Source organism: Phocoena phocoena, chromosome 2, assembly GCF_963924675.1.
Source record: "Phocoena phocoena chromosome 2, mPhoPho1.1, whole genome shotgun sequence".
NCBI lineage: Eukaryota > Metazoa > Chordata > Mammalia > Artiodactyla > Phocoenidae > Phocoena > Phocoena phocoena.
In genome coordinates this window covers 8,107,425-8,121,895 of record NC_089220.1, presented here as the reverse complement: position 1 = coordinate 8,121,895, position 14,471 = coordinate 8,107,425, and the positions used below count along the sequence as shown (strand labels likewise).

Below are 14,471 nucleotides of genomic sequence, written 5' to 3'. Positions count from 1 at the left end.
ACATCAGACGGAAACCTATTAGTACATATTACATATCCTAGGAAATTTTAAAAACCCTCATGTAAACCTTTCAAAAATCTATGATCTTGGTTTTTTGGTTTGTTTTCCTTACCGCTGGTGCAGTTGAACAAACTGGGGAAGATTTTGCTGATGCAGAAAATTCATCCCAGAAGAGAGACACTCCAGAGAGCTGAAGTAACTTGTGAGCAAAAGCTGTGGGTTGATGTACGTTAATACCTGAGGACTCGTCAGCAGTTTCATCACAGTACATGGTTCTGAAAGTTAAAAACAAAAAGAGCATTTGCATAAAACTCCTAGGAAAACCTACTTGCAATTATAAGAAATGCACATCGCTGTTGAAGTTAAAGGAATTTTTCAAGTGTTAGCTCTTCTTAGAATATATCTAAAAGGTGGGTCAGCATTACCGTGCTTTACTACAGTAAATATTTTCATGAAGAGACATTAAGCCCAAGAAGGTAATGTTTTGAGGTTCCTAAATTTGGGGGAAAAAATTAATAACTTCCTAAAGTTAGTTTCAAGGAAAACAACTCCTGTGCTCCCTCACAAACATCTCTTGGTTAACAGTGAGACAGCATTTGGCTCCAAGTCACAAGTCTGACATGACATTTCTTTTTCTTTTTTTTTTTTCTCGCGGTACGCGGGCCTCTCACTGTTGTGGCCTCTCCCGTTGTGGAGCACGGGCTCCGGATGCGCAGGCTCAGCGGCCATGGCTCACGGGCCTAGCCGCTCCGCGGCATGTGGGATCTTCCCGGACCGGGGCACGAACCCGTGTCCCCTGCATCGGCAGGCGGACTCTCAACCACTGCGCCACCAGGGAAGCCCCTGACATGACATTTCTTGAATTCCTGTAACTGTTCTATGAGTCCTTATGACTCATCTTCAGCTTAAGTAAAATATTGTTGTGCTAAATGCATGAGATTTTAGAAATTTTTTAAACATACCATTTTAAGGTAATGCAACCTAATTTCAAAGATTTGTTAACAGTAACTGTTTCACTAATTGCTATGTTTTGTGAAAGACAGAAACCAGAACTCAATAAAGGTCGCCAACAGATCCACATACAAAGTGTCTTTGGTGCTCGGTGTACATACTTCTTTCTGCTTATCTCTGCTGGCAGCTCATGTGGCATTAAGACACAGGTGAAGAGTCACTACCTCAAAACAACACTCAGTAGTGGGTATGTAAATCAATCCCTGTTTTAGAGCTATTTATAGGTGCTCCAAGTGGGCAAACGCAGAAAACGAAAAGTGATGTGTTTACATCTTTTTAAGTAAATCACTATTGTACATATTGACCTTAAAATACCCTCACAGAATCTTCAAAGAAAACAAGTCTTAGCCTAAAGCAGCACACAGACCAAATAAAGCAAAGCAAAAAAGCCTATCACATTAATGAGACACATCTAAATAGTACATTGTTCATATGAAAAAACTGAAACTCTCCAACAGGAGTACCTTAAATTTAGTACCACTCAAATAGTCATTATTTCGATGTGATATTAACTAAAAGAGAATTACCTGCTTTGTGAAATCAAATATTCAGAGCATTATATTATACACAATTATACCCCAACTGGTACTTTCAGCTTTCAATAATGGGATTAGAACACAACTTGGAGAAAAGCACTTTACTCAGAAATAATGTAATATATTAACTTAATACAAGCACCTCTAAACTCCAAAAGCATCCTGAAATCTAATGAGAGTCAGATTTTATTATTTACAAAGAAAAGAACAGGGTAATTTGCTTTCAGATATAAGAAGTCTTACCTTTCTATTCGAATTTCAAGTGCAGTTCCAGTTTTGGAATTTTCTGGCACATGTTCAATTCTCAAGACAGTGTCTATAAAAGTGACTTTTACTCTTCTTAGTACTAGAGTAAACAGGTAACCGTCAACATGAGACCATGTGTATACTAAATAAAAACTTCTAATGAAAGGAATAAATACTAAATTAGTTTAATAAGAACTTACAAAATAAAAGTTGAATTTCTTTCCTTGAAAAAATCCCCAAATCCTGAGCTTTGGAATAGATATTTTGCCTTGCTGAGCACTTACCCATGTTACATCTCAACCTGGGGCAATGGCTAACACTATCTGTTGAATTCTAATCCCTTCATTATGCAAAGCACAATAAAATAAACAGAGGAGAAACTAGGGTAAAAAAGAACATGACATTTAACTGAATACAGTAAGTCCCCTACAGAGGAACGAATTCCGTTCTGAGAGCGAGTCCAATTTTTTCCTAAGTCCAACAGAGTTAGCCTAGGTACCCAACTAACACAATCGGCTATATAGTACTGTACTGTAATAGGTTTATAGTACTTTCCACACAAATAACACATCAAAAAACAAACACAAAAAAGAAAGAAAACATGTTGACTCTTACAGTACAGTACCTTGAAAAGTACAGTAGTCCAGCACAACAGCTGGCACACAGGGGCTGGTAGTAGTACCAGCAGCTACATCACTGCTGTTTTTATGCTTGCTTCCAGACATCCTGGGCTTGAAATAAAGATACTGTACCACCGTACTCTATATAGCACTGTGCAGTACAGTACACAAAAGCACAGCCACTTGAAGAGGATGCACACACATGACAATGTACGCCAGACACGTGAACTAACTTACGTGACTGGACATGTGAACGCAGGTTCACATCTTTGAAAGCTCGCAACTTGAAGGTTTGTATGTGGGGGATTTACTGTACAATTTTTAAAATAACCTCAATTCTAAAGTTCTGAAGTAAGAAAAACAATTCTTTTAAAATCACTCAAATGAGTTTTTCTCATCCAAGCCTTACTACTAAGTAAAATCTAAAATTTTTGAAAATACTCAATAATGTCAAACCTGTTTCAATGGTTTCAGCAAACTTTTCAAGTCCTTCAAAAGGCTGGGATCCTTCTCCTTGCTCATCTGTTAGTTTCTGGCTAAGACATTCTTTTGCCAATTGCATGCTGCTGGTCATGAAACTTGACCAATACATAGGCTCAGAACCAGTTGCTGCAGAAAATACAGATTAATCCTAAGTAACTTCTCACAGTTACAACAAAGCCATTTCTTAAAATCACACATTTCAAACAGATAAATTCTTAATCCTCCAAGAGATATTCAGCATCATGGTGTCACCCAGGGATACAACAGTCTACAAATTACTCCTGAGATTTAAACATCACCTTATAACTGAGAAGGAAAAAAAAAAAAATCACAGATAAAAGTCCAGAGACACATGTTCTCATTACATGATATATATCTGACAAATATTAATTCACACATTCATTCAAGTATTTAATGGATATTTTATATGAGTGGTATTGTTCAAAATACTGTAGAGCAGGGGTCAACAAAATTCCTGCAAAGGATCAGACAGTAAGTATTTTAGGCTTTGTGGGCCATATGGTCTCTATCACAACTACTCAACTCTCTCACTCTAGTACAAAAGCAACCAGAGAGAATGAATGAATGAATATGTATATATGGTGATGTTCCAATAAAAATTTATTTACAAAAACAGATGACAGACCAGATTTGGTGTGCAGGCCATAGTTAGCTGACCCTGCTATAAAAGAAAGAAAAATAAAATAATTATTAATTCTGCCCTCAAAGAGACTACAAGATAGTAGAAGAAATGAGATAAAATTAAGAAGAATTAATAGCCAACTACTGAGTGTCAACAGAAAATATTATGATAGCTAAGAGAAGAGGCTAAATCTTCTAGCTGAGGGAATTCACAGGAAAGGGGAGATAGCAGTTGACCTAGGCTTTAGAAGGTTACTATAAATGTAGATAAAACAGAAGAGCATCCTTGGAGAAGGAACACACAAACTGTGAAGAGTCCTTTCCAGATCCTCCCTCATGAGAGAATTCCACCACACTTCCTTATGTTATTCAAAACAAACTGACAGAGATTACTAGAATTATTGTCTTCTAAAATTAAAAGTCCTTTTAATGAAATATTTTTAAAATAAGGGTAAAATATTTGACTTTCCTTAGTAAAGTATTACTATATCTACTCAGCTTGGTTAAAATATAAAATATTCTTGTTAATTAAATACCAGATTATTAAGAATTTCCATGCATAGATTACCAATTTTAAAAATACAGCTACTAAATTTTACTAAGCATAACTTAAACGTTGGTGTTTCAGGCAGCACTTGGGATCACAATTCTTCAAATATATCTTTACAAACATCACTTGTCACTGAAAGAATTCAAGTTCATAATTTAACATGATTCACCATCATGACTTTACTAGCTTATACACAAACACACACTCTGCAGTAGACAATCCAAGACATAACACAGCACAGTGGTTAAGAATAGGGGCTCCAGAACTAGACTGCCTAGATCCAGATCCCATCTTTTCCATTTAATTAGCTATAACCTTGGACAAGTTATTAAACCTAGTATTTATGCTTCAATTTCCTATTCGGCAAAATGGAGATAATTAAAAGTATCTATGTCAAAGAGCTACTGTGAGGATAGTACTTGTAAACCACCCAGAACAGTATCTGGCATGCAAGAAGCACAGTATACATGTTTGATAAATCAGAAAACATCATATGTGTAATTAAAGCTACCACACGCATATATTCGTAAACAATGACTTGCTACTACTTTAAATCTTTTCCTTCCCAAAGTTTTCTTCTGAAAATTTTCAATCCTAAGAAAGAAGTGTACAATAAACACCTGCATACCCTACACCTAGATTCATCAAGATTACACACACACTGAGACTTCCCTGGTGGTCCAGTGGTTAAGAATCCACCTTCCAATGCAGGGGACGTGGGCTCAATCCCTGGTCGGGGAACTAAGATCCCATATGCTGCGGGGCAACTAAGCCCACGTGCCACACCTAGAGAGTCCATACGCTGCAACTACTGAGCCCGCGTGCTCTGGAGCCCGCACGCCACACCTAGAGAAGTCTGTGCGCCGCAACAAAGACCCAGTGCAGCCAGGAAAAAAAAAAAAAAAGATTACATACATACTCTCAAACTTTCACTGAACTATTTGAAGGTAAACTGCAGACATCATAACACTCACTCCCAATGACTTCAGCATGTAACTCCTAAGAACAGGACCAGTCTCCTGCAAAAGCTCAATACCATTAACACATCCAAGCAACGTAACATTGACAAAACATCATACATACATTCAATACCCAAATTTCCCCAGCTGCCTCAGTAACACCTTTCATAGGAAAGAAAGAAAGAGAGAGAAAGAGAATTATGTACTGCAATTAGTTATTCATGTCTTTAGTCTCCTTTGATCTGAACGGTTCCTCTACCTTCATTGTCTTTCACGACATTTTTTTAACAGTACCAACCAGTTAGTTTATAGAATTTCCCTTATTTTGGATTTGTCTGACTGTTTCCTCATGATTTGATTCAGATTAAGCACTTTTAGCAGGAATAATACATAAGTGATCACGTCTTTCTCAGCCCCTCAGTCAGGACACACATGATGTCAGTTTAACCCATTATTGATGAGGTTAAGCTTGATCACTCAGTTATGGTGGTGATTGTCAATTTTCTGCACTGTAAAAGAAACTTTTTCCCTCTGCAAATAATATGTAAACAGTGGGAGATATTCTTATACTGTCTAAATATCCAGTTTTTCAACAACCCTTCACCGAACGGTATCAGCGTTCATTGATGATCTTGATACCATTAATTTTTACTATGGTGGCTGAAAACATGGGGGTATTCTGCCATTTTTTTTATGTTTATAAGTGGTAGCAATGAAGAGCTTTCCCTTCTCCTTGCCCCCCTTACATACTTATTTGTATTGACATGGACTTAGGGGTTGTTTTTATTTAGTGTGTTATAATCCATTATTTTCATTATCCTTTTTGATGCCCAAGTTTAACAGATTTGGCCAATGGGAGCCCCTTCAAGCCCAATCCTGTGTCCTTTTAACATTTCTCCATCAATCTTTGAGCACCTCCTTGCTTTCTGGCACAATACTTTGAATCTTTAAAACGTAAGTCACTTTTTACTCAGTATTGTGTAATAATTGATAATGGAAAAGAATTTGAACCATAATATATATACATATAAACATAAAAATATGTATAACGATCACTTCAGGTGCTGTACACCTGAAGCACTGTAAATCAACTATACTTCAAGTTAAAAAAAAAAGCATAAGTCACTTTAGATAATTGGTAACAAACAATTAAACCAATCATTATATGCTAAAGTTCCTGTAGGTAAATAGAGACAGAAATAACTCTGAAGATACAATCACACGCCCCCCACATGGACCACGCCCTAATATTTTATCTACTGAAAATCTCACAAACACAATGCAAAACTAATACTGAATTTAACGCAATCAGGTTACTTTCCCAATCTCTGAAAATTAAAAATAGAAACAAACAGACACACATAATATACACCTACCTAGGCGAGGTCTAGGTCGGAAGACCAGTTCTAACCCTTTCACTTCCAGTGCACAATTATCCTGCAGCAAGGAGCCCCATGGAACGGACAGAGAAATTGACTGTATGAATCCTTCAGTGACTTCTAAAGGCGCATCTGCTGACTCCAGGATCTCATTGAGACACTAAAGACAAAAAGAAAAGTGCATTGTGAAATCACAAGAACAAGAACTTAAAATTGTTGACTTATTCAGAGATGCTAAATATGCTAATACATGTGTCAGGCACTAAGGATAAAGAAAGCAGAGACCACGATAAGGATGATTCCTGGCCCTCACTAAGCTGACAAAACAGCTTACCACGAAAGGCACATTTAACTAAAGTGGGATAAGCTGCATGACAGAGGAAATACACTGTACTATCTGAACGTGTAAAAGAACCTAACTTAGAGATACAAGGCAGGCCACCTGAGGAAGTGCTATTTAAAGCTGAGACCAGAAGGCTGAGGAGTTAACTGGACACAGTGGTCCAGAGAGAGACAATAGCATGTAGAAGGATTCAAAGAAGGCAGACGTCAGAGTATACAAGCACACATATTTGAGATACGAGTTTTGGGCGGGGTGGGGGGCAGGTGTGGAAAAAGCTGCTTTAGGCTTTCCTGTAGCATGCCAGGGTGGTGAGCATGCCAGGGTGACGAGCATGCCAGGGTGATGAGCCAGAGATAAGGCTACATAGATAAGGGTGAATGGGATCCAAAAAGCCTTGTAATTAATGTTAAAGAGTCTGAAATTTATCTCAAGGGCAATGTGAAGCCAGTGAAAGATTTTAAGCAAGGGCGCCATGATGAGGATAGAACTTTTAGTGAGCCACTCCTGCTGTCATGTACAGCATGTATTGGAGGAAAGCAAAACTCAAGCAGAAAGGATGTTATAAGTAAGAGAAACTAAAGTTTGGTTTGGCAAGGATAGTGACAATGAGGAAAGTTAGAGGAAGATGGATTTCTGTAATATACTAGGAAGTAGAATTCATTGTCATCATGAGGGGTAAAGACAAGAGGGAATGAAGAATGACTCGCTGGTTGCTGGCTTGGGCAACGGCTTAGATAGGGGTGCCATATACTGAGACAGGGGAAGGGGAAGATGAAGAATTCAGTTCCAAAGAGAATATCTGAGCAGACATCAAGGTGGAGATGTCTAGGAGGTCCAGAGCTCAGGAGAGCCATCTGGGCTTATAATACAGAAGGGCTTTATAAACACAGAGGGTAAATGAAACCACAGGGGTGAGCAGAGACAGCCTTTGGGAACTAATGTAGAGTAAAAAGACAAGAGGCTTAGGACAGAATCCTGATAAACACCAACATTTAAGAAAAAGGTTAAGAAAGAGGAACCTGCAAAGTAAACAAACAAACAAAAAAGCAAACAGAGAAGTAGAAAGATAATCAAGAGCCTCTTGCCCCGGAAAATTGTGGAAAGACAACATAAAGAGTGGTCAAGTGCAACAAGAACTAACAAGAAGTCAAAGATTTTTAAATGTCCACTGAATTTAGTGACATTCAGCAGGTAGGTGATCCCACTGACAGTAAGTTCAGTGAAGTTTTAACTACAATAAAAGGAAGACGGATGTAAATACTGTTAGTAGAATAATTAAATGGGTTTTTTTGACAGACTATACTTTTTAAATTAAAATAACAAAAATGCCAGCCTACACGTAATGTGCTTCCTGTATGCTATGTTGCATAAGGGTAGTGTTGTAATTCTTTGTCTACAAACCTAACGTTGAACACTGAGACCTAGACTGGCTCACGTTCTATCACTGGAGGTTTTACTACTTTGATTTTTTTTTCTTTTTCTGCACCACAGCATGCGGGATCTTAGTTCCCCAACCAGGGACCCGTGCCCCCTGCAGTGGAAGCACACAGTCTTAACCACTGGACCACCAGGGAAGTCACTGGAAGTTACTATTTTAATAGACTTTCTTCACAATGGTGTTTGTGTGATCCTACAGACTTCCTAAAGAGTACATGGGCATGGATGGTTTTAAGGTATAAAATTCCAGATCCCCAATCTCCAAATATATTCTTTCCTAAAATGGACCTTCCTGAGAAGGGCACTTAAAGCAGTGGCATCACGTTGGGTCTCCTTTCCCATATTCCCTTGTACAGTCTCCCTTCTGCCACTGAGCCAAAAATGGCATATCTTTTTCCCTTCCTGAACCCTCCCTTACGCACTGCCTAGGATATAAAAATCTTCAGGCAGGACCAGCAATAAGTTTTCCGCTCTTTCCCCACCTTATACATATGTTTGGCATAGCCATTCAAAGAAATTCAAAGAACTAAGTGATACTGCTACCGCAAAATCCCTATCATTCTCATCTACTTATTTAGGACAGCAGTGTTTCTCAAGCTTATAACTATTTTAAAAATTTAGAGTGAAATTTATGCTGAACCCTACCAAATTCTAGTTGTAAGTATATTCATCTATGGATACATGAACAAATCAGGGAAGAGGGGGAAACACACCCATAACATCAATAAATATATTTCCAATAAGTTTTTATGTTTAGTTATTCAAATGTATAATATATTTACATTGTTTTGATCAACTGCCCTTAACATTGTAATAACAGAACAATCCAGGGAAAAATTCACTTAAAACACAATGATTATGTGAAGGAGATACTGATAAGATCAATATGGTAAAAGCCCTAGAGCAACCACTAAAAAACTCAAAAAAGAAGAATCAATAGTGAAGAAATCATTATGGGAATTAAAATGTTACACTAGGGCTTCCCTGGTGGCACAGTGGTTGAGAGTCCGCCTGCCAATGCAGGGGACACGGGTTTGTGCCCCAGTCCGGGAAGATCCCACATACCGCGGAGTGGCTGGGCCCGCGAGCCGTGGCCGCTGAGCCTGCGCTTCCGGAGCCTGTGCTCCGCAGCAGGAGAGGCCACAGCAGTGAGAGGCCCACATACCGCAAAAAAAAAAAAGTTACACTAGAAAATATTCACTTAATGCAAAAGAAAGTTGAATTGTGACACAAATTTTTAGTATGATCGATTTCAATTTAGTTACATGTTTTTATTACAGAGAAATGACAGCATGATGAATAAAAGATATAAGCATAAAATATACAAATTACAATAAAATCTTGCAGAGGAAGTTGGATGGACATATGAGTTCAATGGGAAAACATACAATGTTAAATTTCCAACTATTAATGGTGACCTGGTTCAAGCACATTTAAATATATAATGGCAGGTATTTAGATCTTACTGGGTAAAAAAACTATATTTTTATTATATCAGTATTTACATTATCCTTACAACTATTTAAACTTATAATGAAAACATTGTAAAGTCCATTTTAAAATGTACAAGGAATATTTTAGTGTTTCAAAAATTTTTTAAAGAAAACTGGGCAAACATGTTTGAAGAATAGTCTTCTAAAACACAGTCTTTTAAAACACAGTAGCTCGGTCACTTACTAGCTAGGTGGCTTTGGACAAGGTTTTAACTTGAGTCACAATTTCCTCATCCATAAAATAGCGATACTACCAGTTTAAGGTTATTGTGAGTATAAACGAAATAACGTGTAAAGCTACCAACATGGCTCCTGGTACCAAGTAAACACTCTGTAAATGCTGATTACTGTTCTTTGTCTTCCACAGTGCCTACCTAGTACAATGATGAGCACTACTAGGAATTCAAGGTGTGCTTGGCAGGATGAAGAAAAGCAAACATTAAGTTATACGCTTATTTTTGATACCGTAAGACTAACTAGGAAAAGAATACATCCTTATTAGTTTAAGCCCAGGCGTAAGAATTCAAATAAAACAGACTTAAAAGTTGTACCATACTTAATGTACAAATGGGCATTTGCACTCTCACTCAGGCCATACATCAGACTGGAACAAAGAGAAGACTAGCAGTTCCACAGTGGGAAGGGTGGTACCTCTGGCTGGATGGTCCATTTCAGTGCACTGACACTTGAGCATACAGTCTACATAAGAAAAGCAGACTTTTAAACAGAATCTTTGTGAGAGACAGAAAATGACAGTAACTTTCTGATTTCCCGGGTTTTCTTATGACCAAACATTTAGGAGTTGAATTTAAAGATAATAAGTAATTTTCTTCTTCACAAAGATTAGAATTTTAAATATGCCTACCTTTTATGTGATGACAAATGGCTATCAGTAGTACATGCTACCTAGCAGGTATACTCCAAAACACAAAACACACTTAATCTGTCTTTTCAAAGTAAAGATACCACTTTATTAATGAGTGAGAAAAGTAGCTGCTTTTCAAAGGATTTTTGTACTATGGAGAGGACATTTTGAAAAATTATATTTGGAAATGTTTCCACTGTTACATGATTTTGTTGCTGAAAAAATGTCTATTAAAAACACTATTTTTTTAAAGTCATCATCTACACAGGTTACAAAGGTTTGAAAACATGAAAAATTCACTCAGTAAATTTAAAGTGTTCTTAAAACAGTTTTTTTTTTTTTTTTTTTTGCGTTATGCGGGCCTCTCACTGTTGTGGCCCCTCCAGCCGCGGAGCATAGGCTCCAGATGCGCAGGCCCAGCAGCGATGGCCCACGGGCCCAGCTGCTCCCCGGCATGCGGGATCCTCCCAGACCGGGGCACAAAGCTGCGTCCCCTGCATCAGCAGGCGGACTCCCAACCACTGCGCCACCAGGGAAGCCCTTTAAAACAGTTTTTTAAAAGGAGTTTTAAAGTTAAATATATATATATGTATATATATATATATATATATATATACATATATATATATATAAAAATGCAACATGTCCCAATTAATTAGCAAGAATAATTGACTGAGATCAAGGAAGAAGGGAATCTCACAGGCGATTTCAACACAATCCTACACATAATTGATGACTGAGATTTGAAACATTAGGAATGTTGTCAATAATAGGATTCTCCCGTTTGGATCTATGAATCTTTGTGAGGTATCTTTTTATCTGTCATGAAAGTCCTTCAAATCAAATGTCAAAGGTAATTGAATTTGCAATCAGAAGTTTAAATAGTTGTATCTAAACGTCACACCAAGATTTATCTTAGTCACAAACACAGCACACTATAATGAAATAAAGAAACCAGCAACAGCCAATGTTTACTGGATACTTTATTTGACATTATCATTTTGGCTGGGCATATCCCTCACCTTCAAGAAGCAGAACAAAATATAACCTTCAGATTAAATCCAACCTTAAGTTACTTTTCCAATGATCCTGAAGTCACACTGTAAAACTGAAATATTACCACCTCTGATTTCCCATGAAGATTAAATAAAACCTCGTAAATAACAGTGCCTAATACAGTGCCTGAAATAAACAAATGCTCAGTTACATTAACTGCTCTTTCCTTGGCTTGAAGCCATGTGATTAATAAAGAGATAATAGGCTTAGGAGTGAGACTTGAATTCTCACTATACCACTTGCTAGCTGTGTGACTTGAGGCAAATTATTTAACTCCATCTGTAAAATAGAAATAATACCCACCTTATAGAGTTAATGTGAAAAGTCATTAAAGAATAATGCAGGGGCTTCCCTGGTGGCACAGTGGTTAAGAATCCGCCTGCCAATGCAGGGGACACGGGTTCGAGCCCTGGTCCGGGAAGATCCCACATGCCGCGGAGCAACTAAGCCCATGTGCACCACAACTACTGAACCTGTGCTCTAGAGCCGGCAAGCCACAACTACTGAGGCTGCGTGCCCATGCTCTGCAACAAGAGAAACCACCACAATGAAAAGCTCACGCACCACAGCGAAGAGTAGCCCCTGCTTGCCACAACTAGAGAAAGCCCGCGTGCAGCAACAAAGACCCAACGCAGCCAAAAATAAATAAATAAATTTAAAAAAAAAGAATAATGCATACACACAACATTGTAAATCAACTACACTTCAATAAATAAATAATTAAAAAAGAATAATGCAGCCAAGTCCTTCAACCCAAAAAAGACTGTTAATAAATATCCTCCTTAAAGACAGTCTATTCATAACTGTACCCAAAGGATAGACTTATGGGTCAATGAATTTTAAAATACCCATCAGAATCCTTATCTTTTGGTAGAATTACAGCAATGCAGTACCCTGACACAGTGCCTAGCATGGAGTGGATGCTCCGTTAATGTTTACTGAACTCGGGTGAATTACTACGTCCAATGTCACTTGGCTAACTGTGGCAGCATGGGCTAGCCTGGGTTGGAACTAGGTCCTTCTGCTACTCAAGCCAAGGCTTTTCCCACTATCCTGTGTACTCTCCCTAGTCTAGGTCATCCACTTGCTGATAAAATTACATGCTTATTTACACCAGTACAAATTAATTTAAGGGTCATAGTAAGGTGTCACCATAATTTGAGTTTTTCAGGTTTCTACGGCTAAAGAAGTCCCTACTCTGTTAAAATACTTTTACATAAAAGAAAAACAAACAAAAAAAACCCCACAAGCTTTTTACACAGCTTAAATCAAGAAAAAAAAATGTTTCCTTTTGTTTTGCCCAGCTACCACAGGAAAGTTACCTATACTGATGATTTCCTAAATGTAGACCGTGTTGGAATGTTTTCAGAATAGTAATACTTTAAAATGGTACAACCAACACAAACTGTAAGCCGCAAACTCTAGTGGAACAAATAAGAGTTGGGGGAAGTGGGAGAGCCACTCCATTCTTGCCAAACTCAAGGCTGAATACACATGAAGTAAAATACTACACACTGAAAACATACAGATGCAGGTTCAACTATACATGAAGCACCTGTTAAGACAAGTCAACTCACAACCTCTGGATGACAAGCGGAAAACAGGTTTTTAAATGTCTGAACGCTGCAGCTTCAGCGCTTTTGCAACACCCGCTGTTACGATCTGTCACGTGAAGCAAACAGGCACAACCAAGCATCACTATTAGAGCCACACTACCGTTCACCGACTGGCCTTCTACACACAGTATCAAGCAAAAGCAGGCAAACCGGCAGAGGAGGCCTTCGCCTAACTTTCTTCCAGATGCCAAACGTTGTACGGAGGCCGCGGTGTGCAAGTAACCAACCCCAAGTAAATAAATGAATACCTAGGCATTCTGACATCCCCAAAAGTCCTCCTCATCCTTAATCTTTCCAGAGTGTCATCCCATGAAATACGACTTGTTTGCACAGAACCCCGAGACCCGTCCTTCCCCAAAGGGGCAGCACTGATCACCTCCTTCCATGGACCCCTTTCAGCCAGATTCACAGACACCCACCCCCGCCCAAACCACTGACTCCGCTGATTCCCACAGGGTAGACTCCATTACCTATGTTAAGTTTCTGAACACGTGATTTGGGAGAGCAAACTTGCTAGAAACAGATTACAGGACACTTGAACACATTTCTCGGAGGACTGCCCCACCTGGAGCCAAACAATCCCCAGGGAGGGACTGAACGTCACCAATCTTGGATGACACTCGTTCGAATCACGCTAAAGAGAAGACTGAGTCCCTCCCGGCTGGCCGCCGGCAGCTCTTACCCATTTGTCCAAGGGGACTTGGGCGAGGGACCCGGTGCCCTGGTACAGGTCCAGACTGAGCTGCTCCAGACTCAGCTTCTCCTGCAGAAAGTGGCCCAGGTACCTCTGCAGGAGGTACCGACAGGCCCTCTTCTTGATGGACTCCGAAAACGGCCAAGGCATGACGAGGGCTGGCAGCTGGGCCGGCAGGGGCTGCGGACGGCTCCGGCCTGGGGGTCCAGGCTCCGGCTCAAGGCCGCTGCTGTGGCTGCAGCGGCGTCTCAGGTCCCGGCCGGCGAGCCCAGGCCGCGGCGAAGCCTAAGCCCGGGGAGGCCCCTCCATGCCCGCTCGGGGCCGGGAATCCCTCAGGGAGACCCCCATCACCTGTGCCGCGCCGCTCGCGCTAGGCCTGGAGGGGACAAGGCGCGGAGGAGTCCCCGTCACCCCAAGTCCGGGGGCTTCCGAGGGGGTCCTAGTCGGCCCAGAGAGAGGATGCAAGAGATCACGCGGGGAGACGGAAAGGCCTGAGGCCGGGGCTGAGGCGGACACCTCCACCGCCGCTGCGCGACGAATT

At 39.7% G+C, this 14,471-nt stretch overlaps 1 protein-coding gene across 1 annotated transcript in view; it reads right to left on the bottom strand.

Annotated features, from left to right (window-relative positions):
- ATG2B (autophagy related 2B) overlaps positions 1-14,080 on the bottom strand; it is a 74,510-nt gene extending 60,430 nt beyond the window's left edge. The window contains exons 1-5 of the mRNA XM_065872455.1: positions 13,919-14,080; positions 6,424-6,586; positions 2,870-3,022; positions 1,791-1,893; positions 113-275 (exon numbers count right to left, since the gene is read on the bottom strand). Of these exons, the coding sequence (XP_065728527.1) occupies positions 113-275; positions 1,791-1,893; positions 2,870-3,022; positions 6,424-6,586; positions 13,919-14,080 (744 nt within the window). The remainder of the gene's footprint in view (positions 1-112; positions 276-1,790; positions 1,894-2,869; positions 3,023-6,423; positions 6,587-13,918) is intronic.
- Positions 14,081-14,471: the final 391 nt, after the last annotated feature.